A 27,837-nucleotide genomic window follows, 5' to 3' on the forward strand; every position below is an offset into this window, starting at 1 on the left:
TGCAGGACTTCAGATGCAAAACCTGCTCCAGACTTAGAAAAGCTTGCCAGGTGGTACTGCCTAGTGAAGGTATGCACAGAAGACCAAGTGGCTGTTGCCAAGATGTCCTTAGTGGGAACCCCTTTGAGGAACACTGTAGAAGTAGCTGTGGCCATAGTAGAGTGTGACCTAATCAACTCAGGGGGCTTTTTGCTACAATAGCTGTAACAGAAAGAGATGCAGTGGTCAACCCATTTGGAAATAGTCTGATTAGAAGCTGGTTTTCCTTCCAAGCCTGTGGTAAAAGTAATGAACAGCTAGTCTGTTTCCTCAATGATTTAGTCCTGTCCAGGTAGAAGCATAGCATCCTATGTAAATCCAGACAGTGCAGTAACCTTTCCCCTCTGTTTTGAGGTTTGGTAAAGAAGGTAGGTAGATGAATGTCCTGATTCAGAAAAGTACAGTTTTGTACCTACCATAAATGTAGATGTCCAAACTGGATAGCATCTGCAGTCATAACAAATGGGTTGTCCTGCTGATGTTGCACTTCACCCGACGTCATCTCTGCTGGTCCTTGGGTATCAAGGCATCAGCAGACACCATTTTCCTCAGTGTTTCTTGCCCCAGATGCCAGTTGCCCTCTTGGAAGGCTAAATTTTGGATAAATGCCAATGTTTCCAAAAAAGTAGAAGGCAAACACAAAAAATAAGCATGTATGTACATATATACAAACAAATACACCATAAGAGACTCTCCCCCAGCTAGCTATTAGGAGGGTAAATACCCTAGGAGTACCACAGAGGGGAAGGAGGGTGTGACTGCAGATGCCATCCAGTTCGGACATCTACATTTATGGTAGGTACAAAACTGTACTATGTCCTTCATGGATGCATCTGCAGTCATAACAAATGGGTAGAATACCATAGCCAAACTAGGGGTGGAGGAAGAAAAATTATGGTGTAGTTAGGATCCCTTGCAGTACAGCAGTGGCAAACCCTGCTCGGGATCTAGAGTATAGAGGTAAATTATAATGCTTGGCAAATGTATGCACTGAGGTCCAAGTAGCCGCCTCAATAATGTCCTTGGTTGCCACAAGAAAGCTGTGGTAGTGGCTGTAGCCCTTGTAGAATGAGGTCTTATGTTCTGTGGAATTGGTTTTCCATGGTAGGAGTAACAGAATCTTATGCAATTTCCTATCCATTTGGAGATTGTCTGTTTGGAAATTGCTTTTCCTTCCTTCCTGTTGCATAGGCTACTAAAAGCTGGTCAGTTTTTCTGTTACTTTTGGTTCTGTCCAGGTAGTAGCGTAACTGCCTATGTACATCCAAGGTATGCAGCAGTCTTTCCCCACTGTTCTGTGGATTGGGAAAGAAGGTAGGTAGGTGGATTGCCTGGTTTAAAGACACTCTGGATACCACTTTAGGCATAAATGTAGGATTAGTTCTCATGGACACCCTATCTTGATGGAAGATTAGGAAGGGTTGCACTGCCATTAAGGCCTGTAGTTCAAACCCTCCTTGCTGAGGTAATTGCCAGTAGGAAAGCAGTTTTCCATGACAGGTGTTGCAGATCTGCTGTTGCTGCTGGTTCAAACGGAGGGAGTGTCAACTTTTCTAGCACAAAGTTCAAGTCCCATGCTGGTAATGGTGGTTTCCTAGGAGGTTTTACATTCTTGATCCCTCTGAGGAACTGCCTGAGTAGAGGATGCGAAAAGACAGGTGGATCAAGCTGTATTCTGCTGAAATAGCTGATGCATGTATCTTGATGGAGGAATAGGACAGGCCTGTATGTAGAAGCTCTGCCAAGTACTCCAGAATGTTAGCAATATCTATGTTCGACACATCTTTTCCTCTTTCAGTACTCCAAATGACAAACCTTTTCCATTTTCTGCATAGTTCCTTCTTGTTGAAGGTCTGCGGGCTTCAAGGATAATGTCTTTAACCCTTTGGGAAAGGTCTGGGTTAGTTGCTGCTATGTGATGTTTCAGGCAGTCAGCTGCAAGGGTTTTAGGTTTGGATGCATGATGTTGTAGTTGTTCTGAGTTAACATCAAAGGCATCAGGGTATTGACCACATTCTCTCCGAGACATGCTCCTCAGCAATGGGTACCAGTGTTGTCTTGGCCAATTCAGAGCTATCAGGATTATCCTTGGGCCTCTTTGATTTTCAGTAGTACCTTGTGCATCAAGGGAAGAGGTGGAAATGCATATGCTGTCAGGCCTTTCCAGCTGAAGGATAGAGAGTCCACCTTCCATGCAAGTGGGTGGAATGTCCTTGTGCAGAATTTTGTGAGCTGGTGATTGAGTGGGGATGCGAATAGATCTATTTGTGGCATTCCCCATTTCTTTGTGATGGCCTTGAAGATGTCCGGGTGTTGCATCCATTCGTGAGCATCCAAGGTGGTTCTGCTTAACATGTCTGCTAGGGTGTTCTCTTTTCCCGGCACAAATATTGCCTGTAACTGGATGTTGTAGCTGAGAGCCAGATTCCAAAGGTCCAAAGTCATTCTGCATAGGGGGTATGAATGAGTGCCTCCCTGTTTGTTGATGTACCATATGATTGTGGTGTTGTCTGTCCTTATCATCAAATGGCCTTCTTTGAGGAATGGTCTGAATTTTTGGATTGCCAGTTTTACTGCCAGCATTTCTTTTTGGTTTATGTGCAGGTGCAGCTGGTCTTGAGTCCACAATCCTTGTATGCATTTGTCCAGCATGTGCGCCCCATCCTAGGTCTGAGGCGTGATGGTTTGGCTTGCTCGAAAGTTGTGGAAGGGTAAGCCTGGGTTTGACTGGCATGCTTGAGCCCACCATAGGAACTCCTGTTTTAGGCATGGGATTAGTGGGATTTCTGTTTCTAAGCTGTGCCTGTGCTGAGACCATAAATTCTTTAGGTACCACTGTAGCTTTCTCATATGCAGTCTGGCATGTGGGACCAAGATTATGCATGATGCCATGAAGCCCAAGGCCTGCAAAACTTTTCTTGCTGTTAGTTTGTTCTGCTTTGTTAATGCCAAGAAGTAAAGAGGTAGTTCTTTTTGTTTTTCTGCAGTTAGGAATGCCATTTGTTTTACTGTGTCCAATTCAAGAATGTTCTTGTTTGGGATGGTATCAGCCTTGACTTTTGTAAATTGACTGTGTATCCCAGGGCTTGTAGCAAGTAAATGACCCTTTGTAAATCTGTTGTCAGCTTGCTTTTGTTGTCCGCTTGTAACAGGCAGTCGTCCAGGTATGGATAAATTTGGATTCCTGTAGTCTGCAGTGAGCGATTACTGATGCCAGGCATTTTGTGAATACAGTAGATAAGCCAAAGGGCAATGCTGAGAATTGATAATGCTCTGATCCTGCAAGAAATCTGAGGTATCTTCTGCAATTTGGTCAAATGGGGACGTGCAGGTATGCCTCCTTGAGATCTAGAGTTACCAGCCAACACTCCTTGCCCAGCATGGGAAGAAGTTGCTGTAGGGTCAGCATTTTGAATTTTGGGACAATGATGTATGTGTTTAAGACGGACAGGTCGAGAATAGGTCTCCAACTTTTCTCTTTTCTTGGTACTAGGAAGAGTCTGGAGTAGAATCCTTTGCCCTGTTCTGTTATTGGTACTCTTTCTACAGCTGTCATCTTTGTTAATTTCGCTATCTGCTGTAGAGCTTCTATTTTTTGATTTGGAGGTAGGTTTGGCATTCCTCTTTACTGCTAAGGTGTGAAAGTGGAACCGGTAGCCTTGGTCTATGGTTTGCAAAATCCACTTGTCTTTTGTGATATAGTGCCAATTTTTCGAAAATAAGGCTAACTTTCCGCCTAAAGGTGCTGCTATTTGCTACCTGGTAGGCGGTGTGAGAGCCAAGTCACTGTGATTGTCCTGTTGCAGTGGCAGTGGTTGTGTCTGTGCCTCGGTTATTGCCTTGCCACTGTCGTCCTCTGTAGGCACCTCCTCTGGATTGATTTCTGCCTCTAGAGCGTCTATTCCTGCCCCTTTGGGATTTTGTGGAGTCTGGAAAGGACCAATTTTTGGCAGGCCAGTTCCTGCTAAACCTTGGGGGCTGAAACTGTAAGAAATCTTTAACTGTTTGTACAGATTTTGCCTTTTCTTCCATTTTCTTCATTACTTGCTGGGCAGGTGTACCAAATAGAGTGGCCTTATCCATAGGAGCATCTAACAGCTTTGCTTTAACATGATCCGGTAAGACCTGTTCTTTCAACCATGCATGCCTTCTTATCACTGTGCCAGTCATGGCTGATCTAAATGAAGCCTCCAGTGCATCATAGCCACATTTTAAGGAATGGTTACTAACCTGTTGGATGTTATTCACCATTTCTAATACATATTTCTTATCTAAGGATTCATCAGAGGACAGTTTTTTAGTTAACTGATCAAGCATAAACTCTTGGTATTGGATCATATGAAAGCTCTAGCTGAGAGAGTAGCAGAGGTGTAAACTTTTTTCCCCCATCTCTAAGGACCTGGATTCCCTTTCAGAAGGAATAGGGTTTTTTGCTGTGGTCGAGGCTACTGCCTTAGGCCCCTGGGATATAGTTTCGGGATCTGCAAGTGGGGCCTTGTATAGGTGGTGATGAGTGTCTGGCACCCTGTAAAATCTATCTGGTTTGGCAGGGGCTGGAGGTAAAGAATCAGGAGCAGTGCAAACATCATTAAATGCATCATCCACAACAGGCAGTACAGGAGGTATAGCTAAGGGCCTATGTTGTGGTAAGTGCAGAAAAGTCCTAAGCCTTTTCTTGAATCTGAGAAATGTTGTCCCTGCCATTGGAATTGTTCTCTCATGGCATGTAAGGTTTCCCAAAGGAAAATTCCTCTGGTGGAGAGGCAGCTGGAATGGATTCTTCAGCATCGGAATCTTCATAAGTAGAAAAAGGAGCCTCTGGCTGGTCTGTAATGTCTGAGTCATCCAGAATCATCAGAGGACACTGGCTCAGGGGCTCTGCTCTAGGTCTCTTTTCTGGGGCTGAGAGGCCCTGTCTGGGTGAGATTGGGATCCCTAATTAAGGATATTAAATCTTCTGCCAGAGTAAGCATTTGTGAACTTGAAGTGGGCCTGTGTGAGGGGGGCTTAACAGGCACTGATTTAACAGATTTGGCTGCTTTAGCCCTGGCAAAGGCCTTAATAGACATGGCTGCAGGAGGCCTAGCAGCACCACGTGCTGGGGTAGAGACATCCAAAGGGATGGTGTCTGATAAATCACTAGGAACCACAGTTGTAGGCAAAATTTCTGAGGCCGATTCAACTAAGGTAGCAGGAACCTCAGTAGTAGTCATGGATTCGGCTGAAGATTGACCGATTTTCTCGGTTTCGCTGAAACCGAGACACGCTTGCTTAACCGTGGTTAGTGTCGGTCTTTTTGCGTTTTTAACAATTTGGGTAGTCGGAGGATCCGACGGCATAATGTACGCAAAATCTGAGCCGAAAAACTGTTCAGAAAACTCCGACCGTTGAAGGAAGCACAGGCGAACAGGCTGCTACGCCGTGGTCTGGGCCTAAGCAAGGCAGACAGTAAGAGTGGAAATCTTTATGAGGTATTTGTTTCCCACAAGTTAAACAGTTATTGACTTTTTCTGACATCGGCTGAGGCAAGAAAGAGTCGGTACTTAGCTTTTTAGAAGTCTTCGTAGTATTCGGTAGTAGTAATCTCTGGATCTGACCGACCGGCACTTGCGAACAGCTTCTGCCAAGAAAGACTGAGGAAAATGGCGTCGGCTGATGCCTTTATACCCGAGGACCAGCAGAGATGACGTCGGGTGAAGTGCGACATCAGCCGGACCCAGACTTTGGAATCCGGCCGACCGAGGGGCTGCCTGACGACAGGACAACCCATTTGTTATGACTGCAGATGCATCCATGAAGGACATCACATTAGTAACCACCTTAGGCATAAAGGAAGGATTAGTTCGGAGGGAGACCGTCTTTACGGAAGATAATGAAAGGCTCCACTGCCATTACGGCCTGCAACTCTGTGACCCTCCTGGCCGAAGGGATAGCCAGTAGAAGGGCTGTCTTCCAGGTAAGAAACTTTAAAGTGATAGAGGCTGCAGGCTTGAAAGAAGGCTAAACTTTTCTAGAACAAGGTTGCGGTCCCAAGGAGGGGTGGGTTTCATCTGGGGGGGGGTTAATGGGAATAACTCCCCTAAGAAATTGCTTCAGCAAGGGGTGAGAATAAACTGGAGGATGACTAGGGATGTGGGCAGAGATGCCTAAGGCATGTATCTTGATGGAGGAATACAACAGGCCTTTCTCCACTAGGTTGGGCAGGTACTCCAGAAAGATGGGAATGTTAACAGAATTTGGCCTAAGCCAGTGCTTCTGGCACCAAACCAGAGAAACTTTTCTATTTGACTGAGTAAGATTTTCTGGTGCTAGGCCTTCTAGACCCTTTTAAAATGGTCTGTACCTGCTGACTCAAGTCAGAGGTGCATTATAGCACTGTGGAATAAACCAGGCTGAGAGTCTGAAAATCTAAAGGTTGGGTTGCACAATCCTCTCCTTGTTCTGGGTAAGAAGGTCCACCCTTTGAGATAACAAAGGCTTTTGACTGGTGCACTCAAGGAGGAGAATGAACCAATGCTGCCTGGGCCAGTCCGGTGCTATCAGGATGTCCTTTGAGCCCTCCTTCCTGATCTTCAGAAGCACTAGAGGCAACAGGGGAAATGATGGGAAGGCATAAATGAAGAGGTGTGTCCAAGGGAAGGAGAAGGCATCTGTTCTCCAAGCAGATATCTGCCTTGCCCTGGTGCAGAACTTCTCCATGTAAGCGTTGTCCTTTTTGGCAAATATGTCCACCTGGGGGACCCCCCACTGCTGTGTTACTGTGTGGAAAACTTCCTGATGGACATGCTATTTGTGGGGATCTGTCAGATTCCTGCTGAGTTGGTCTGCCAGGGTATTATTTTCGCCCAGCAGGTACTGTGCCATGAGATGCAGGCCTAGGGATTGTGCTGTCTCCCATACTTGCATGGCTGGATGGCACAAGGGGGAATGCGTGCCTCCTTGCCTGTTTATGTACCACATGACAGTGGTATTGTCTGTTTGTACTACTAGGACCCCCTGGGTCCCATTTGTCCTTGAAAGCTAGTAAACAGTTTTGTACTACCATGTGTTCTTTCCAATGTATGTGCCTCCTTTTTAATTTCTCCAAATCTTTTGGGTTTCTAATACCATGACAGGAATGGACCCCACTCCTAAGTCAAAGTGTGATTAAAGTTTATGAAATTAGTATTGTTTCAATCTTTGATGTCAGCCAAAAGTGCTCTTCGTAGCACCTGCAATTCACACCAAGTCACATGTACCGGTAACATATCTAAATACAACTGTAGTTTTTTTTTTTTTTTTATAACACCCGTTGTTCCTTCTACTACTGGAACTGTCTGGGAATCTTTCTTCCAAATTGCTCTCATTTCTGCCTGCAAATCCTGATATATTATGGGTTTGTCTCTCTCTGTACACAAGGCACTGCAGTCACTGGGTGTAGCAATTTCAATAATCAGTGCTACTTTTGTCTTCTTTTCATGGACCACTATATCTGGTTTTCTCGCATCTGTCTTTTGAACTGTTGGTAATGGGTCATCTCATGTGATGTAGACCATCATTTTCTATGATGCTTTGTGGCTCATGTTTCCAGTGTTTTTCAGCTACTTCAATATTATAATGTTTGCACAAACCCCAATGCAGCATTCTTGCCACATTATTATGCCTTTCAGTAAACATTCTTTCTGCCATCAGTATGTCACAACCAGCAATGTGTTCAATTCTTTTTCACAAAACCTACATTTGTCTGTTTCTCCCTCATGTTCAATGGACTTTGTAAACTGTGTATACAGTCCACTATCTTGTGCTGCCAATATTAACTTTTCATCATTTGGTTTGAATTTGCCTCTCATTAACCACTCCTGTGTTTGGATCCTGATCAACATGAGGTTGTTCTAGGAGTTTTCTATACTTGCAACTATATTTATGCATTTTCCACATTTCTTGCCTTCTCATCTGATCCTTCACTTTATATTATTTCTTTTGTTTTTTGGCACATTCAGTTGCTGACTGATTTTTACCTACTTTTGGTTTGATTTCCATTCCCACTTGACACCAAAATGCTTCTGCTTAGACTAAGAAGGGAAGTCATCTTAGATTTATTCTCCTCATGCTTCAAAATCTTCACTATGCTTGGTTCTTGTGGGCCAGCAGATATGTATGCAATCGCAAGACTGCAGATCTATACATGTAATCAGTTTCAAGGAGGCCCATACCTCTTTTGGAATGCTGAATGTATAACCTTGGTATGCACTTATTTTTATAAATCATTTGGTGAGCATAAATGATTCCTTCTTGTTTTCCTATCTAAACTATCCAGCACCTTTTGGTCAATCACACCAAATCTCTAAGTTAGGGCAGGAACAGCAAACTGGTTTATAGCTTGAACTTTGTTCCTAGATGTTTTCAGAATTAATTTAAGTCTTCTAAAATATTTCTTACAAAGTTTTATTCACATTTGTTAATGTTTTATTGTTTATCCTTCAACAATTCCAAAATATTTATACACTCCTTCTTGCTCAAGTTCTTTTACAGCACATTCTTGTCCCAAACTACTATTCTTGATGCTGCAGTTTTCCTACTTTAAAGGTTGCTTTTGCACATTTATCAAGACCAAATGACATTCTTAAATAATCTGAAAAAGTTTTGACTACTTGCAGTTTTAAATCATCAACAAAGAGAAGATGAGAAGTCTTTACACTTCTTGCTTTCTGGGAGACAAATTATAGCAATGACCTAATCTGTTAAACAGACAGCTTAATGGGTTAAAGGGCAAGGTAAAAGAGCAGCAGTGACAGAGAGTCACCCTGGAATACCTGCCTTTGGATTTTTATCCCCAGAACAATAGTTTGTCCTCCATCATGGCTTAACTGCAAAGTGGTTTGCCACTATTTCATGATCACTGTGATTAGTTTATCAGTGTAAGGTGCATCTTATAATTTTTAAGCACTCTTATCCATAAATGTGGGATACTGTCAAATGCTTTTTTGTAGTCTAGCTATGCCATACTTAGATTCTTCCCCTTTTTATAGTTCTCCCCAATGACTTTATTTAACAACAAATGATCCTTTGTTCCATACGAGTTTCTTTTACTACCCTTTTGTTCTACTGCCATAATTGACTTTTCTTCTAAATGACTATAAACTCTTTTGGCATCAATTCCAGTGCATAGTTTATATGTTGTAGGAAGGCAAGTTACTAGTCTATAGATTTTAGGGTAGTTTGCAGGTTCACTCTTAAAAAGGAGCATTGTTTTTCCTGTTAGCCAGGCTGGTGTCTGCTCAGGGTGCGCAGAGAAATGGTTCTTACTCATTGCTAAATCTTCGTGCAAAGAAGTTAATACTTTTAACCAGAAGTTAGGTACTGCATCTGGGCCTGGGGTTTTCCAATTAATGGCTTTTCTTAACTTTGTTTCAATCTCTCTGGACATTACTTCATCCCATTCCATATCCTGTACATTTAAACGTCTTATTCTTTCTTTTACTTCTTCTATCCATTTAGCATATGTGTTATGTTCCACAGGATCTTCGTGTATTTATTTATTTTTTTGGTGATGTTTCAATTCTTTTGACCTTGTTTCCCAATTCTCTATAAAACTTTTTGGGTCATAAACTGCTTATTTTGTACTTTTCCTTTATATTTATCTGTCTATCTTCTAAGTTTTTCCTGACTGTGCTGATATTTTTAATTTATTATTTGCGACAGTGCATCATAAATCCTGATCCGTTATAATATTGAGCATTGCTTTTATCATGTCTATCTTTCGGAGTATTTTTGTTGATCTGTTCCCTCTCTAACAGTGACACTTTGCCTTAACTGCTTTATAGTTTTCTCTGATCAATACTTCTATGATGGCATTCGATTTCTCCCCATTCTTTCCCTTACTACCCTATGTTCTTGTAGGACTTTATCTTATTAATTTGGCTGCACAGTAATGTATCCTACTTACTTCTGTTATATCACATTAATCTCTATGGACAGTCCTAATTACCGTGTTCATTTATTTTATCAAACTTCTAACTTTTTGGGTTTTATTGACCTTCTGCATTCTTTTTCTTTCAATGATCTTAATATGTATATCCATCTCTATTAAATCAAGCAACTCTTCTCTTAGATCATTTTATTCTAAAACAAGGACACATTCTTTGTTTGACATTTCCTGTGGACATTCTACAGAAAGTTCCAGAGCTTCTTCCTGTGCCACATTCTCTTCAGTTTCACCCTGTATCATCCATTGCTTTTTCATATCGGAACTCACTGGCCTACCACTCCACGACACTGACTGTGTTAGAGTTGCCACAGTTTCTTGCTGTATAGCTCCAAATGAACCTTTGTACTGGTTTTCTATCGGAGCCTCCAAAGTACATTAATATGTCAACTGATTAGATGCTTCCCTGCTCACTGGTTTCTCTTTAATTTGGGTGTCCACTGCTCTATCCTGTTGTATTGTTATCCGAGTTAAATTTTCTACACTAAGTCCTTCACGTTGAAGGTAATCCATAACCTCAGTTTCTATTTCTTTAACTTATCCATTACTAATCCTCTTTTCTAGTTTTCTCTTTGTTTTCTTATTTTTGCATTGTAATATTTTCCCTATCTGTATGTCTTCGCCTGTATTTCTCTTCTTTTTCTTTCCCAAGTCCATATTTCTTCTTCAGATGTCTTCTTCTCCTCTGGTTTCTCCTTACTTTGAGGACTAGTTGTTCTATCATGTTGCAATATGACCTGTATTAGACTTTCTACACTGAATCCTTCACTTTGCAAATATTTCATAACTTCAGCTTCTATTTTTTTAACTTCTACTTGACTAATCTTCTGTTCTACATTCCCTCTTTGTGATCTTATTTTTTTAGTGTGAAATGTTCCATATCTGGATGCCTTTGCCTATACTTCTCTTTGAATATCTTTGGGGCTGCCTTTTTTGTGTTGATTAATTTGGCTTTCTCCTTTGTATAAATACTGCACCATATCAAATCTCTCTTTCATTCCTATGCCCATATTTCTTTTTTTATATACTTCAAACGTCTCTAAATTTTGTTCTTTAAATTTTTGCACGTCCTCAGTCACTTCTTTTTCCAAATGGCACAAGGTTTCTTGCTCCATGTAGTGTTTTTATGGATCTGCTGTATTAATGAACACAAATGTTTACTTGATATTTCTGACAGTTTTTCTTGTGGAAGTATTTTTCTTTCTTCGAATTTCTCTCAATGTTTTCGTATATCTTTTGTCTGGAAATTCTGGGCTTTTTGCATAATAGTAAAAATACATCATTTCTTTTTTTATCCTCAATAAACCACTCTATCATCTGTATGGCTCTTTCTGGCCTATCAGTTTTTGTGATTTTTGTGGACTGCTACTTCCTTCTACAACAGGGGGGCCCCATCCTCCCCCTGGGCCTAGCCTAGCACCATTGTAGGAATATTTCCATGTCTTGAGGATTCTGCACTATCATTTTTTCCAGTCCTGGTACCATTATCTCCTGTGCTGAGCAAGCCATAGTTCTTGAGTTTGAAGGCTTTTGGTATGGGCCCCCCATGCTGTCTCCAATGTATCAGTGGTGAAGATTTAGCCCTGGGGCAAGAATCTGAAAGGTAGGCCCTGATTTTGGGTACAAGAATGTGCCCACCATGCAAACTCCTATTTGAGGCAAGGTAACAAGGATATTTGGGCATTCTGTGAATGAGAGCTCTGGTACCCCACACACTTCGGGTACCACTGCAGCTTCTTCATGTGCAGCCTGGCTAGGGGGACCATAAGAAAACAGGATCCCAGTGCTCTGAGGAATTTCATGGCTGTGCTGCTTTGTTTTTCCTGTATCTGTAGGAAGTAACTGGTTAAATAGGCGACCTTGTCTTGGGGGAGGAAGGCCCTCTGGAGGAAAGAGGGCCTTCCAGAGGGCCCACTGGAGGAAAGAGTCCAGGAGAGCTAACAGGAAGACCATCTGTTTGGATAGAACTGGGCTGGACTTCTTAAGGTTTAGAGTGAACCCCAGAGAAGTCAAGAGGTCTTGTGTGAATTTCAGTCCTTTCTTGATCTTTGGAATGTCTGTAGTTTGTATCAGGCAATCGTCCAGAAGTAAGGGTAAATCTGGACTCTTTTGCTTCTGTAGTAAGCAATGGCCGGTGCCAAACACAGTGTGAAAACCCTTGGAGCAGTAGACAAGCCAAAGGACAGAGCTGAAAATGGACAGTGACAGGAACTTGCCCTGAAATTAAGAAAATTTCTGTATGACTTTTGAATAGGAATGTGTAAGTAGGTGTCCTTCAGGTCTATTGAGACCATGAAGGCCTGAGGAGTTAACATGGGCAATAATTTTTGAACTGTCAGCATTTTGAACTATAGTATCCCGAGGAAATGATTTAAGCTGGGCAGGTACAGGATACGGCACCAAAAACGTTCCCTTCTTGGGACTAGGAATAACCTTGAGTAAAAGCCTTTCCCCTCTTTGTTCCTCTGGAACTGGCTCCACCACTCCCTGAAAACATAGAATCTGTATCTGTATCTGTTCGACAGCCTAAGTTTTATGATTTGGGGATACATCTGGGAAACCCGAGTATACTAAGGGCTCTTTGAAAGTGAGTTTGTAACCATTTCCGATAATGTTTCGAACACACTGGTCTGAAGTAATGTGGCTCCGGTTTTGAAGGAAGACAGACAGTCTTCCTCATAGTTTTGGGGTGGCAGTGAGAGGGTTGAGTGGAGGGAGAGAGCGAGAGAGAGTTATAATTGCTCTCTGGCTGGGGGTTGTGGCCTAGAACTCCCTTGCCTGGGAGTTTCAGAGGCCCATTGCCTTGATCTGTGCAGCTGATGCCTTTGCCTGGAAACTCTTAGTCCTTTTGAAGCCTTCTCTGTTTATTCGTAGGCTGGGTTGGAAAGGACCATTTCTTGTCTGGAAAGTTCTTGCTGAACCTAGGTAGTTGAACTTGCAGAAAGTCCTTAACTGTGTGCATGGACTTTGCCTTGTCTTCCACCTTTATGAGTACTGCCTCAGCATTTGGTACAAAAAGTCTATCTTTGTCTAGGGGAGCATCCTAAAGGTTAGCCTTTCCATTTTCAAGCAGAGATTCTAGGCCATGCATGTCTCCTAATTAGTGAACCAGTGACAGCTGCCCTACAGGATGCCTCCATGGCAACATAGCCATAATGCAAAGACTGCTTAGCCACCTGGGAAGTGAAGTGACACAAGTCCAAAAGTTCCTTAGAAAGATGTTTATCCCCCATGGTTGAAAATTTTGCTAGAGTTGATTCAGGATGGTTTGCTGACATTTGATCATATGGAATTGACAGTAAGGGGCCCTCACAGACATGGTAACAGAGGTGTATACAGTTTTTTTTTCTGAACCTGACTATGGTCCTGCTTTCCTTGTCTATGGACAGGGGATTCTTGAAGGCACTGGCCCTACCCCTTTAGGCCCCGGAAAAACAGCTTCTGGATCAGCCGAAAGATTTTTTAAACAGATACTTATGGGCGTCTTACACCATATAAAATCTGTATGGTTTCCTAGGGGCAGGGGTAGGTGACTCAGGGTTCATGCAGGCATCCTGGAAAACATCCTCTACCACATCCAAAATGGGAGGGATAGCCTAAGATTTGTGTTCAGGGAAGTCCAAGAACTCCCTAACTCTCTTCTTGGTCTGGGAGGTAATCTTGTGCTTCTCAATGAAAATGCTGCTTCATAGCATGTAGAGTCCCCCCCCCCCAAATTTTGATCCTCTGGAGGTGAAGCCAAGGGAATGTTCTCCTCATAATCTGATTCCTCAAAATCTGCGTAAGACGGTCCTTCCTCTGAGTCAGAGTCTTTCAAATCTGAATCCTCCTCAGACAGTAACAATGTGTAGTAAGAAGTATTGTCTTGCGTTTTTATTATTTATTATTAAACATTTTTAAACCTTTCAACTGTGGCTGTTTTATGTAGAGTTAATTTAAGCTCTAGGGTATATTACATGTATATGATGATACTGTACCAAGTCACTCTAATAAGCCTTGACTGTTCAGTCACACTTACCATTTGGATAATAATATTGCACAGTAATAATTGGACACCCCTTTCAAAAGGGCCTTTGAGTAGCTGATATTAGTGGGTGGTGGCAGCTGGTACTACCTTTTAGACTGGACAGAAAGGGGGTACAGCTGGAGAACCTGTGCCAGCCTTCCCCAGGAGTGTCTGTATGGTTGTATATAACTCTTATCTCAAAGTGTGTGTGTTTCAGCTACTTGGGCAGGGACACAACACTGGTTGAACAGAGAGTGTGCTGGAGGTTTTAGCTTGCTCACTAGGCTGAGATCTGGACCCTACCGCTGTGCCAGTGGGGATTCTTAATGGGGACCTGGAGAGAAGGGGAGAAACCAGCCCCAGACTGACTGTGATCTCTGTGTGCTCTTAAAGGAAATTGTACTTTACTGTGTGTGTATTTACTATCCTTTCCCTATATGAATGCCCCTCACTGGTGTTAGTGGTGAGGATTGAGGCTCCTTGATTGCCGGGCCAGTGCGCGGGCATCACATATTAATTGTTTGGCAGTGGTGGGATATCCACACCACATATTAATTGGTTGGGAAATACTAATTGGCATGTAGTGGTGTGGGTAGTGTGAATTCCTGTAACTTGTGTACATTGATCACTGAAGGTGTTTTGTACTCTAAATCAGCCATGCAGTGAATACTCAGAGTTCAGATCATAATTGCTTTATTTCTTTTGTTAGCTTAGTTAGTCGGGGAGAGCAGGCAGCCTGTCAGCAGAGGAGTATGGAAAGCTGACAAGGAGCCAGCTGGCTGAGATGTGCCAGGCTAGGGGACTGGTGCATGGCAACCTGACTAAGACAGACATGATTGCAGATTTGGTCACAGCTGCATCAGAAAACAACAACCAGGAGGACGATCAGACTGGCAGTGGAGATGCACCACCCTCAGAGAATGGACAGCTCAATTTTTCTGCAGAGGACTTAAAAATCCATCTGGAGCTAAACAGACTTGAGTTGGAGGTCAGGCATTTGGAAATAGAAGCAGCTGAGAGACTGAGATGTCTGCAGGCTGAGTAGAAGGAGAAACTGCTACACCTGGAAGCTGAGGAAAAGGAGAGGCAGAGGCAGCATGAGAGGGAGATGGTGACTCTTCGCCAGAGATATGGAGGTAAAGGGGAAGTGAGTAATTGGAACCCAGAAACGCAAAAGATCAGTAAATTTCTTCCGCAGTTTAAAGAGGGGGATAATTTTGATAGTTTCATTCATATGTTTGAGATGGTATGTAAACAGTATGATGTTGACCAAAGGCTGTGGGTACGGTTCCTGACCCCCTTACTCCATGGTAAAGCTGTAGCTGTGTTATCTAAAATGTCTGACATTGACTGTTTTAATTACACTTTTGTTAAGCATTGCTTGTTAGAATGTTTTAAGCTAACACCTGAAACTTATAGAAAAAAGTTTCGTGAGCACAGCTGCAAGGCAGATGAAAGTGTGTATAAATATGTTGCTGAATTGAGCACTTATTTTCATAGGTGGGTGAGTGGATGTCAGGTCACCACTTCTGAAGGGCTGGCAGACCTTTTGGTGAGGGGACAAGCCCTTAGCACTTTGCCTGAGAACATGAGGATCTGGTTAGCTGATAGACAATGTGCTACTTCAGATGGGTTGGGGAAGAAGGGAGACCTACACCTAGCAAGCAGGTATCCCTGCACAGGAAAGGGGCTCCCAGTACTGCTAATGGGTCTAAAGGAACCCATGGTGGGCAGCACAGACTGCTCCAACAGAATCTGCCAGTAGCAGGGGAAGCCACTAGTCCAGATACACATCCAGGACCTCGGGTTAAATGTTTTGAATGCAACCAGTGGGGCCACGTGGCATACAGATGTCCACGGAGGCAAGGTGGGGAACAAAAGGTGAGACAGCCAGTAAGTGGGAGACACAAATTGCCAAAAGTAGGTTGTCTTGAGACAATGGGGGTACCGAACTGCCATCCTGCAGATGTCCTAATAGGGAAGGATTTGGATGAGGCAGTGCCATGTGCTTATGCAGTTACATGCAGTCAAGCTACAAGACAAGCATATGGGTCTGGTAGACTGGGAGAGACCCAGACATATTGCATACTTGCAGCCAGGAATGGTGAGGTGGTTACTTCAGGGAGGGAGTTACTCTGTAGCAGTGAGACTAAAGGTGAGCCACAACTGCTTGTGGGTACTGGATGTTCCCTTGGACAGAGTGACTGCAAAGGCAGAGGTGAGTAGTAGTACCCAGGCTGAGAGTGAGGCACCACTGTCACAGGATGCCAGACTTCCTGTGGAAGGGGAGCTGAGAAGGGTTACAAAGAGAGAGTTGAGATAAGCTCAGCTCTCAGACACTACATTGCAAGGCCTGAGGTAGGTAGGCTAGGGAGGCACCTGATTCTCAAGGGAAGGGGGAAATCTGTATACTGGGACAAAGGGTTACTGCACAGAGAGTGGATCCCTGAGGGAGGGCTAGAAGGTGAGAGGGTACAGCAGTTGGTAGTGCCTAGAGCCTACCGTCTGGCACTTCTAGCCATAGCCCATGATATTCCCTCTGCAGGTCATATGGGCATAAAATGTACAAAGAGAAGTATTATGCAAAACTTCTATTGGCCTGGAATTTCCAGAGATGTAACAGGGTACTGCAGGACCTGTGAGCAGTGCCAAAAGGTAGGCACGGCTGGAGACAAGGTAAGAGCTCCTTTGATGCCTTTGCCTGTGATTGAGGAGCGATTTCAGAAGGTAGCTATGGATATTGTGAGGCCTCTGAATACCCTAAGTTTCTCAGGGAAAACGTATAACCTAATGGTAGTGGATTATGCTACATGATACCCTGAGGCAGTGGCTCTGTCCTGCATCGAGGCAAAAAAGGTGGCAAATACTTTGTTAGAGATTTTCAGCAGGGTAGGTTTCCCAAAAGAAATACTGACTGAGGTGCCAATTTCATGTCAGACCTGCTGGCTTGTCTGTGGAAGTCCTGTGGGGTGAAGCACCTGAAGACCACCCCCTACCATCCCCAGACTAAAGGTCTTGTTGTGAGGTTAAACTCTACAATCAAGTCCATGTTACTGGCATTTGCAGACCAGTTTAACGGAGAATGGGACAAATATTTTCCCCCTCTGTTGTTTGCTTACAGAGAGGTTTCCCAGGAATCCACAGATTTTTTACCCTTTGAGTTGCAGTATGGGTATGGGGTGAGGGAACTTCTAGATTTAATTCGAGATGAGTGGGAAGGTGAGTGTGAACCTCACAAGGAGTCTGTTGTGGTATATGTCCTAAACCTCAGGACAAGGCTCAGGGAACTCATGGGCTTGGCCCAGGAGAACCTGGCAGAAGCCAAACAACAGAAAAAGGTGTGGTATGACAGGAATGCTCAAGCTAGAGAGTATGCTGTGGGCCAGCAGGTAATGGTTCTCATTCCTGTCAGACACAACAAGCTGCAAGCAGCTTGGGAGGGACCCTGCAAGGTGGTAAGAAAGGTAAGTGATGTTAACTACATGGTGGAATTGCTAGGCAGGGGCACAAATTGTACTATGTTAACATGATTAACGCTTACCATGATAGGGAGGCCCTTGTGCTGAGCATTTGCAGTGGATTGCAGGAGGAGTCTGAGGGAGATCTGGTGACTGATCTCCTCAGTGAGGCTCGGAATGACACCTCAGTGGAAGGGGTAGCAATGTCCCAGCAGCTATCTCCTACCCAAGTTCAAGAAATCCGAGCAGTGTTACAGGAGTTTGGGGACATGTTCACTGGGAAACCAGGGTGCACCCACCTGGTGCAGCACCAGGTGGATACAGGACCCCAAAGGCCTATTAGGCAGGCCCCTTATAGGGTGCCTGAGAGAGTCAAACAAACTCTGAGGGAGGAGATACAGGAGATGTTGGAACTAGGGGTGATTCAAGAGTCCAACAGTCCCTGGGCCTCCCCAGTGGTGCTGGTGCAAAAGAAGGAAGGCAGCACCAGGTTCTATGTGAACTACTGGAAATTAAACAGTCACACAGAGTCAGCTGCTTACCCTATGCCTAGGACAGATGAGGCCCTAGAGCAGCTGGGTGGGGCTAAGTATCTTACAACCACTGATCTTATCCAGGGTTACTGGCAGGTGCCCTTGACTCCCAGTGCTAAAGAGAAGTCAGCTTTTGTGACTCCTTTTGGCTTGTATGAGTTTACAAAGATAACCCTTTGGGATGAATAATGCCCCAGCAAATTTCCAGAGGCTGGTAGATCATATCCTAGCAGGAGCAGGAGGGTTTGCCCTTGCTTACCTAGATGATATTGCCATCTACAGCCATTCCTGGCAAGAGCACCTTCAGCATGTCAGGGAGGTGCTTGGCAGACTACAGAGGGCAGGGTTGACCATTAAGCCCAGCAAATGTCAGGTGGGTATGGCAGTTGTCTCCTACCTGGGCAATAGAGTGGGGAGTGGTAAGATCAGGCCAGAACCTGCCAAAGTAGAAGCCATTCAGGCATGGCCTGCACCTGTTATCAAAAAGCAGGTGAGGGCATTCTTAGGGACAGCATGGTATTACAGAAAGTTTGTCCTCAGTTATAGTACCATAGCCGCTCCCCTCACAGAACTGACAATGAAGAACAAGCCAGATAAGGTGTGTGGACCCCAGCATGTAAGCAGGCATTCCAAGAGCTTAAGGAAGGCTTGGGAGGACCCCCTGTGTTAGCCAGTCCAGATTACAGCAAATAATTTGTTGTGCAGGTGGATGCTTCAAACCATGGGGTGAGGGCTGTACTTAGCCAGATTTCTTCAGCGGGAGAAGAGCAACCAGTGGTTTATCTCAGTCATAGGCTCTAACCCAGGGAGGAATGCTAAGCAGCTGTAGAAAAGGAATGTCTTAGCCATAGTGTGGGCCCTGCAGAAACTTCAGCCTTATCTGCATGGAAGAAAATTCACTTAGTGACAGATCACAATCCCCTAACATGGTTAAACAAAGCCAGTCAGCAAAATGCCAAGTTGCTAAGATGGAGCCTAGGGTTGCAAGCATATGATATCTCAGTGCAGCACCGCAGTGGGATTAGCAATGCCAATGGAGATGGGCTCTCAAGACAGGGAATGGGGTAAGGTATACTCATATAGACCTAACCCTCTCAAGCAACGTTTCTCAAAGGTCACTTGAAAAACTAGCTTGAGTTCTATGGGGGGGGTAGGTGAAGGCTGCCAGCCTAGCCAGATAGAATTTTGTAGATAATTCCGTCATTTGAAAATATTAATGTAAGCTACAGGCTTGTTCTCTTAAATGTGAAAAGACTGCATTGGATATTGAACTGTAAAAATGTAACAACAGTGCACTCTGCTGTAAGAAAGTTATGTCAAGCATTTTATTACTGTCTTTGATGTCAAAATTCGGAGCCGATATGTCTAGAGGGAAGCATCCTGCCTATTGTTTTAAGACCAGAGTTAATGGCTAGAATTTGCATGTATAAATGTCCTTTATTGCCCTGGTTTCTGACCAGGTGTAAAGAATGTAAATGTAGTTTCTGTTAACCTGGGAACACCAGAGAAGCGTGAAGAATGATGTCATGTGAAACAGCTCTGTGTTATCAATTTAAAGAGAGAGAATCAGAGAGCTATGAGCATTTTGTCTTGAGAATATCCAACATCACTAGCACTGCCTGTTTCTATATGTAAGTAGTATCTTAATCTTTAGTGTTTTCTCTTAGTCTAATCTTCCTATTTCCTAGCTATTTCCAAGTGTTTTATTGTGTTTATGTCAGAACTATTCAACTGTTTTATTTTAAAAATTTCTCTGTGAACTGTGAAATCTTGACTAGCACTGTGTAGTAAGAAGTATTGTCTTGTGTTTTTATTATTTATTATTAATATTTTTAAACCTTTCAACGTTGGCTGTTTTATGTAGAGTTAATTTAAGCTATAGAGTACATTACATGTATATAGTGATACTGTACCAAGTCACTCTAATAAGCCTTGACTGTTCAGTCACACTTACCATTTGGATAATAACACTGCACAGTAATAATAGGACACACCTTTCAGCAGGGCTTTTATGTAGTGATATTAGTGGATGATGGCAGCTAGTACTACCTTTTAGACTGGGCAGAAAAGGGGCACAGCTGGAGAACCTGTGCCAGCCTTCCCCAGAAGTGTGTGTATGGTTGTATATAACTCTTATCTCAAAGTGTGTGTGTCAGCTACTTGGGCAGGGACACGAAGCACTGGTTGGACAAAGAGGGTGCTGGAGGTTTTAGCTTGCCCACTATGCTGATAATCTGGACCCTATAGCTATGCCAGTGGGGAGTCTTATTGGGGACGTAGAGAGAAAGTGAGAAACCAGCCCCAGACTGACTGTGATCTCTGTGTGCTCTTAAGGGAAATTAGACTTTACTGTGTGTCTATTTATTATCCTTTCCCAATATGGACGCCCCTCACTGGTGTTAGTGGTGAGGACTAAGGCTCCTTGATTGCTGGGTCAGTGCACAGGTGTCACATATATGCTTGGCAATGAATAGTGTCCAGACTAAAGGAAATGAATGTAAACAGCAGAGACTCTGCAAGGTTCAGTGCAATACTGCAGGACAGAATATTATGAATAGTGACTGTTTGGAGACAGCTAAAGGCTGAATGGATAGAACAGGTAGGAGAGAGGCATTCAGATATCCATACAAGAGAAAAGGCTTCCTAAAACACCTGGTGGGCTTCTAACATGGATATCAATTTGGAAATACCATGTGGGTTGAGATGAGACCAAATGGAAGTATACAGAACTGGCACTTAGTGGATCCTTTCAAGAATATAGATACCTCCTTGATTCCATTGCAGTTTTGATATGTAAATACATACTTTGTAGGTCCAATGAGTCCATCCAGATACCCTATGATAGACTGAAAGAGAAGGACTTCTTGCACTGTAATCGTATGAAAGGTTTCTTTTGGGAACAAACATATTTAGGTCACTCGGATCTAAAGCTGGCCTGATGTCTTTTGCCTTTTTGGGCAACCAATGTACCTAAAGGGAACACCTGGATCCTTTTTGACAGGAGAATGAAAACCTCCTTCCTTGTGGAGCTTTTTTGGTGGGATGGAATTAAGAAGAGAAATACGAACTGGTTAGGTTTGGAAGGAGATTTTGTATAGGCTGGATATTACTATCCTTATCCATCTGCCCAATGTAATGGAGTTCCAGTCAGAAAGCTGGATTGATGTCTCAGCCTACTCCCAGACTAAAGCAGCTGGATAAGTCTTCAAAGGACTGCTACTGCAAACCCAGGGACAAACCGCATACTCATTGGGTTTACATGGAGACTTTGCCATTTGAACTGTGACATGGCTGGAAGATGCCCTGGAAACTTGGCTTCATCCACCTGACCACTGGTGGATTTGTGCCACACTAAAACACATTTGAAGATGGCTTCATTGAATCCTATACAATATGAAGTTAGGTGACTAAAATCTGAAGCCCGTGACCATAAGGGTTCTGCCCTACTTTTCCATGCTCTCAAGGAAATGTTTAACCTGTGGACCTAGGAAGGATGAATTCATGAAGGTCACTCTGTCCTCTTTGTCCCTGGCAAAGAACATCAAGTGAAACTTCATGTGTTGGAGTATACGAATGTCAGATCTGGTGATTATGGCATTCCACTCAATGGCATTGTTAATAATGCACATCATCAGATGTTAGTCAAAGAATGGGATAGTAATTTATATTTAATATGCCCATACGGCAGCTCCTTAACAATATGGCACATTTCACTATTTACACAATGCTTGAAATCCACCATTCATATAACATAGTTGAGCACTTGAAAATTAAAAGTGGCAGATGCACAGAGGCATTTTTTTAGCCTTTCCATCACAAATGATATGGAAATGGACAAGCTGAAATGTGCTGTAGTCAAGTCCATTTTCCAAGTAATCAAACAATAAATATATAAAATGTTCTAAATTCAATCATATACTGCTCAATTCCGTGCTTTTTGATCATTACAAAAACAGAACAGAAACAAAGACTGCAACCCTATGCTGAGTTCAGGTCTATGTTTAGCCATCAAAAGGAAAAAAATCAATGAAAAGCATTACATCATAAATGCAGTTGAACACAACCTCCTCATGTCCCTGATAACATATATATATATATATATATATATACATATATACACACACACACACACACACACACACACACACACACACACACACACATTTATACCAATTCCAAGATCGTACTACAGTGGGAAAGGGCAAGTTTCCTTACTCCTACCGTAATGCGATCCTAATCAAACAGCTCAATGAACAGCATGTTCAATGACATATGCAGTTCAATGCTTTTTCCGTTCAATGGGCGGTCACAGACCCGCTGAGGTCGGGATAAGGAGGAAGGAAGAATGACTGAACAAACAGCATTTAAAACAGCTGCATGTCTTTAATCTGTTTAAATGAAATGTAGAACTTCCTCATTAACATAAAGGTTACATTTCCTCCCTTGCAATTTAAAGTAGCAGCTCTTCTGATTAACACAAATGACCACCTTCCCACCAAAAACCTCTGTTATATTACAGTTCCCATGTCGCTATCAGTAGTGTAACTTCAGGTAATTCACTTAACCAAACAGTGCTTTGGAGTCACCCATGAAAAGAAACAACTGTGTCCATTGGATTTACGTGGTTTAAAATAAGTAGAAAAAAAGTTTCTAATCAAATAAATCATACCTCCTCCTTCATTTAATGGTACAGTACTGCAGTACTCATTTCAACTGTATTCTATCTTTAATATAATTTCATAAACTGATGATCTAACACCTCTCCATCATTTCAGAAAATGATGTACTTGGATACAGCAGTGCTGTACCTTCACTTTCAACTCTATAAATGTCAATATTTGTTATTCTTTCTAAGGCTCTTTGTTCTGTTTCTAAAATGGCTGACATTAAGGCTCTTTGTTCTGTTTCTAAAATGGCTGGCATGCCTGGAATATGCAGTCTTCGCAACCTTTGTTGCTACCTTTGTTTAACTCTGTTACACAAGGCTGCCATACTTTCTTTCCCCAGCTATATGAACACTGTCTCCATTTTCATTACAAAGCTTTATGATCTAATACTTCAGTATTAGCCTTCTTATTTAGCTTTATTCAAGCATAACAGACAGTCGCAAAAACACACACATACACAATCCAGACTAACAACCATTAAACTGCTTTAACAATCTTCTAAAACTAATAAGGTCTTCTATGACTAGTGCACCCAAACTGTAACAGAACAAATAATCATAAATTTAACTCCCAGTAAATCACAGTCCAAGAGAACAATTCTGTTTGACTGTTGTTGATTATCAGAGAAAGACTATTTGGATAAATACTTAACAATTCAATAAACTATTTTAATAATATATACAATAAAACCCCCAACAGACTTTCAGTATAAAGCTCTAAACTCCAGTGCTGTTTGACAAAGGGATTTTGGAACTTTGACACCCGAGTCTTTTAACTTAGCTTCTACAGTTAAGTGACATTACAGACAAGTTATATCTGCATAACCTATGTGTTACAATTTTAGCATACCAAATCTTAGTTCTGCAAAACTGCATATCCTCAAGGGTGAAAAAAAGAAATCAGAGCCTGCTCAAGTATTATAATCTAGTTTACCTTGTTATCAGGGCTGATGTCTAAATCTTCAATTTCCAAATCATGTGCTTTGAAGTCTAACGTCTTCTTCATCCCAGGAAACTGAAAAGCAAATCATATAAAACTCAATGAATCACAAGTTCTGTCCAACCTGACAGTGCAATGTAACAAATAATTACTTAAGATACATGAACAAAATACTTCACGGAGTGTTGCATTCCAAAGCATAGCATACGATACGGGCACATAATTTCGTCCCCGTAAAACTAAGGACTTCTTCAGAACAAGAAATCATTGACAACTGTTAAATGTTGTTTTTTATTTTTTTATTTTGTACTAACAATTAGATATATACATTCTGTAATAAAAAACATAAAAACAGGAGTTTTTATTCATAAGATTGCTTTACTGCTTCCAGCCATTAGTTCTATACGTAAATAACACTTTTTGAATATTTAACAGTAATTTAAAGAATTTTAATTGTTATATTTGTTTTGTAAAAAATATTTTTATGCACTATTTTATATATATATATATATATATATATATATATATATGTATATATATATATATATATATATATATATATATATATATATATATACACACACACATATATATATATATATATATATATATATATATATATATATATACACACACACACACACACACACACACACACACACATATATATATATTTCAACGTTCACTATGAGTAAAGTGGTTTTAGACGGTTGTAGTGGGAAATGCAAATGAGGATTGTCATGTGACCAGTTAATTAACATTTAAAAAGCAACAGTTGTCAATGATTTCTTGTTCTGAAAAAGTCCCTAGTTTTACAGGAATGGAAGCACTTAACTTTTTCAATAAAGATTACTTTTTACTGGCTGTATGATATGCTTTGGACTGCAACACTCCGTGAAGTGTTTTGTTCATGGTTTTGAGTTGTCTTCATGGTTCAGTGCTATTTGTGTTTACTAAGATGCATGTTAATGTATTTTGTTTACCACTCCTTATCTTTAGTCTAATGCTTTACAGGTACAAACCATTCTTATCTAGGTTTAACATTTACAGAAATTCTTAAACAAACATATGGACAAAGCCGTAAAATATCATGCATCAAAACTCCAGAAATGTTATAAAAGAATAGTACCATGTTCTAATGGAAGTTAGTTGAGCTGTAGACACGTCTCAGCTTATGTACAGCTCTTTTTGAAATAAATGCTTATTACTGAACAACTGCAACAAATGTATCAGTGCAGGCTCAGAAAATATGGATACATTTGCACTAGCTTAAATACATTTCTACATCTGCAATCTGATTTTCCTGGCTACCAGACTGCAATACTAATCTTTAGTAATCAGGCAGAAGGGATGGTTGATGATACTGTACTTTCAGATAATGCAGAGAGTAGACTTCCCAGTGTGAACAGAACACCAGACTATACTGAAATCCTGCAAGTGTCTCCAAGTCTAAACAAATGACAGCTGAAGGTGAATGGATAGTGACCCTATAGACAATGACAATTCAGATAAAAATTACTGAGTTTCAGAAAATAAGAAGCAATTGCTGTTTCTTGTTGCAGATGCACTAAAAAGAAAGACTACTACAACGAGGGAGTAACGTTTTACTCCCACGACTACATATTTGCCAAGTTTACCTACACACTGACAACAGTGCAAGTGCCACCAAATGATTGCAATATGCAAAACAGCAAAGACTGTCCTGCCCAACAGTCTCCTCCTGGGTACATCAAGGACATAAAACCAACATGTGATTTTCATCCACTGTATATCAAAGTTCAATACTTTTGATGTCAGCAGCTTAAATCTCAAGTCTTTGCAACACTTTAGTAAACTGTTACAAACTGCTTGTTATAAACCACAACTTGGTCATCTCTACATGAAGTAGACATTTCTAAGACCACTACATTTCCATGTCTGCTTTGTAGCCATAACAAACACTGCTATCTTACAGTCATAAGCTGACTGAATAATGGTGCTAGTGGAAAGGTGTTCAGTACTCTAATGCGTAGAGTTAGAGTTTAGTGTATAGAGTTAGAGTTAGGGACAGCAGTAATGAACATAAGTGAGAAGGGGGCTTTAGAAGCACTCAAAAAGGAAGCCTGCATTCAACCAGTTCTGACACTGGAAAATACTGTGATGTACAGAACATTCGAACAAATGTAAATGAAACCATCTACTCCCTTACCAATTAAGCTGATGAATCAGGCATTCTGTTCTACCAATGTTTTAGTATGCTGCCATCCTATCTAAAACTTGTGGGGTACTCAAGAAGTAACAGCAGAAACAAAGAAAAAGTCACTGGAATCAAAGAACTAGGTTCAAATCCTGCAATGGATGCCAGGAGAATAAAACCCAGGGTAGGAGATTTTTTAACACACAGTTCCAGCATTACCATAAATGGCAAAGATGCAACTGGTCCTAAGGCTGCTTCCTGTCACAGAAGTATCTTGTAAGGCAGTGAGCTGGTATAGGGCACTCATAATGATGGGCAGATCCCATCTGTGGAATGGGTGAAATGAAAGCTAGGTGGGTGTAGGGGTGGGCAGGGGTGTTGAAGGAGATAAACCACAACCAGGCAGATCTTTATAAGTACATAACTTTTCAATATGCCATGGTCTGGGTCATCCTCATCAACCATTTGGACAGTGACACCAGCAGACCTAAGTGGCCTCAAGAAAGGATTTCTCAAATAATGGGTGCCACAAAGGAGGGTGAGGACCTACAGGCCACTTCTAGCTTGTAGTGCTTTGCAAAGGTACTCCGAGAAGTCCAAATTGCAGCAGTACAAATGTCATCTACGGAGATATTCTTGAAAAAGGCTTGCACGGCAGCTACAACCCTCACTGAATGAACCCTTGGGTCAACTGAGTATACCTTATTATATTTACTGCAACAAATTTGAAGCTATCAAACGACCACCTTGACAAACAGGATTTGGAAATCTTCTTGCTAATTTTGTTAGGAACGCAGGATATAAACTTGTAAATCTTTCCTAAAGGGTTTGTCTTGTTTAGACAAATGTTTAAATTACAAAACTATGTAGGGCAAAAGTCTTCTTTGCTATCACAGTTTGTAAAGAATACCAAAAGCATAACAGACTGATTAAGATTAGCCTCTGTAGCTACTTTGTACATGAAGGTGACGGTTAGTTTGACTACGTATAGGGAACCAGTATATACGGCCTGAAGCTCAAACTTTTCTTACTGAAATGCTGCCTACCAAGAACAGGGTTTTGTACGACCGTTTTCAACTCTGCCCTAGATGTTCAAGGGGGGCGGGGCTTAAACTGAGCTTTCTATGACGAGATGAGGACCTGATGGTAAAACGGAGTTAGGAAGTGGTGATTTGGTGAGAAAAGCACCCCAAAAAATTTCACAACCTCCAGGGCAGACAAGGAAGTATGTTGATAACCTTGGTAGAAATTACAGACAGCAGTCAACTGAACGTTGCTGGAAGCATAGCTCAGCCCAGAGTCCAATATTTCAGCAAGGTAGTTTAGTATTGTAGAAACTAGAGCTAAAACAGGGTACAACTCTTTATCCAAGGCCCAAATCTAAAGCATGTGCTAATTTCCTTCAGTATATCTCCATAGTGATGTGCTTACAGAAAGAAATAATGACCTTGGAGACACTTTCAGACAAAGATGCACTCCTGGCCATCATCAGGATAGGAGAAGCCAAGCTTTTACCTTGTTTGGGAATTTAGTTATTGACGACGTTTATCAGAGGCGAGAATCAGTAAGATATTGAAAGGCCTCAACCTGAAAGGTTTCGCCAGGTGGTGATGCCAGAGCATGGAGAAGCAGAGTTGTTGCAGCCTAAACGGGGCTACAAGAAAAACCCTAGTTTATTACCTTTGTTGTCTATACAAACTTGGGAAAAAGAGCAAAAGGACAAAAAGGATTAAGGAGACCAGAAGCCCACTCATTGGCTAAGCCACCCTGGGCTGCTGTCCCAGAAGAGAAATAACAAAAAAAGAAGTCGCTGCATTTGGCATTTATCTGGGAGGCAAATAGTTTGCAGTAAGGCTTGCCTTGCTGGCAGAAAAAAAAAAAAAAAAAAAAACATCTAGCTAAGGGATCACTCTTGTGACATCAATAGACATCTGCTCAGCCTGTCTGCCAGGCACTTTGCTTCTCCAGGAATGTGAGCAACTGCCAGTAAGTGGCTTGAAGACATGACCCATTCCCATAACCACAGTATCTCTTGGCAAACAGGGTAGGAATGAG

At 42.0% G+C, this 27,837-nt stretch overlaps 1 protein-coding gene across 1 annotated transcript in view; it reads right to left on the bottom strand.

Moving 5' to 3' along the window:
* The window catches only part of PREB (prolactin regulatory element binding), a 491,749-nt gene that overhangs the window by 351,836 nt on the left and 112,076 nt on the right, over positions 1 to 27,837 (bottom strand). Inside the window, exon 4 of the mRNA XM_044062359.1 lies at positions 23,601 to 23,681. Within this exon, the coding sequence (XP_043918294.1) occupies positions 23,601 to 23,681 (81 nt within the window). The remainder of the gene's footprint in view (positions 1 to 23,600; positions 23,682 to 27,837) is intronic.

This window comes from Protopterus annectens, chromosome 2.part1 (genome assembly GCF_019279795.1).
Source record: "Protopterus annectens isolate FY-2018-M chromosome 2.part1, PAN1.0, whole genome shotgun sequence".
Lineage (NCBI taxonomy): Eukaryota > Metazoa > Chordata > Ceratodontiformes > Protopteridae > Protopterus > Protopterus annectens.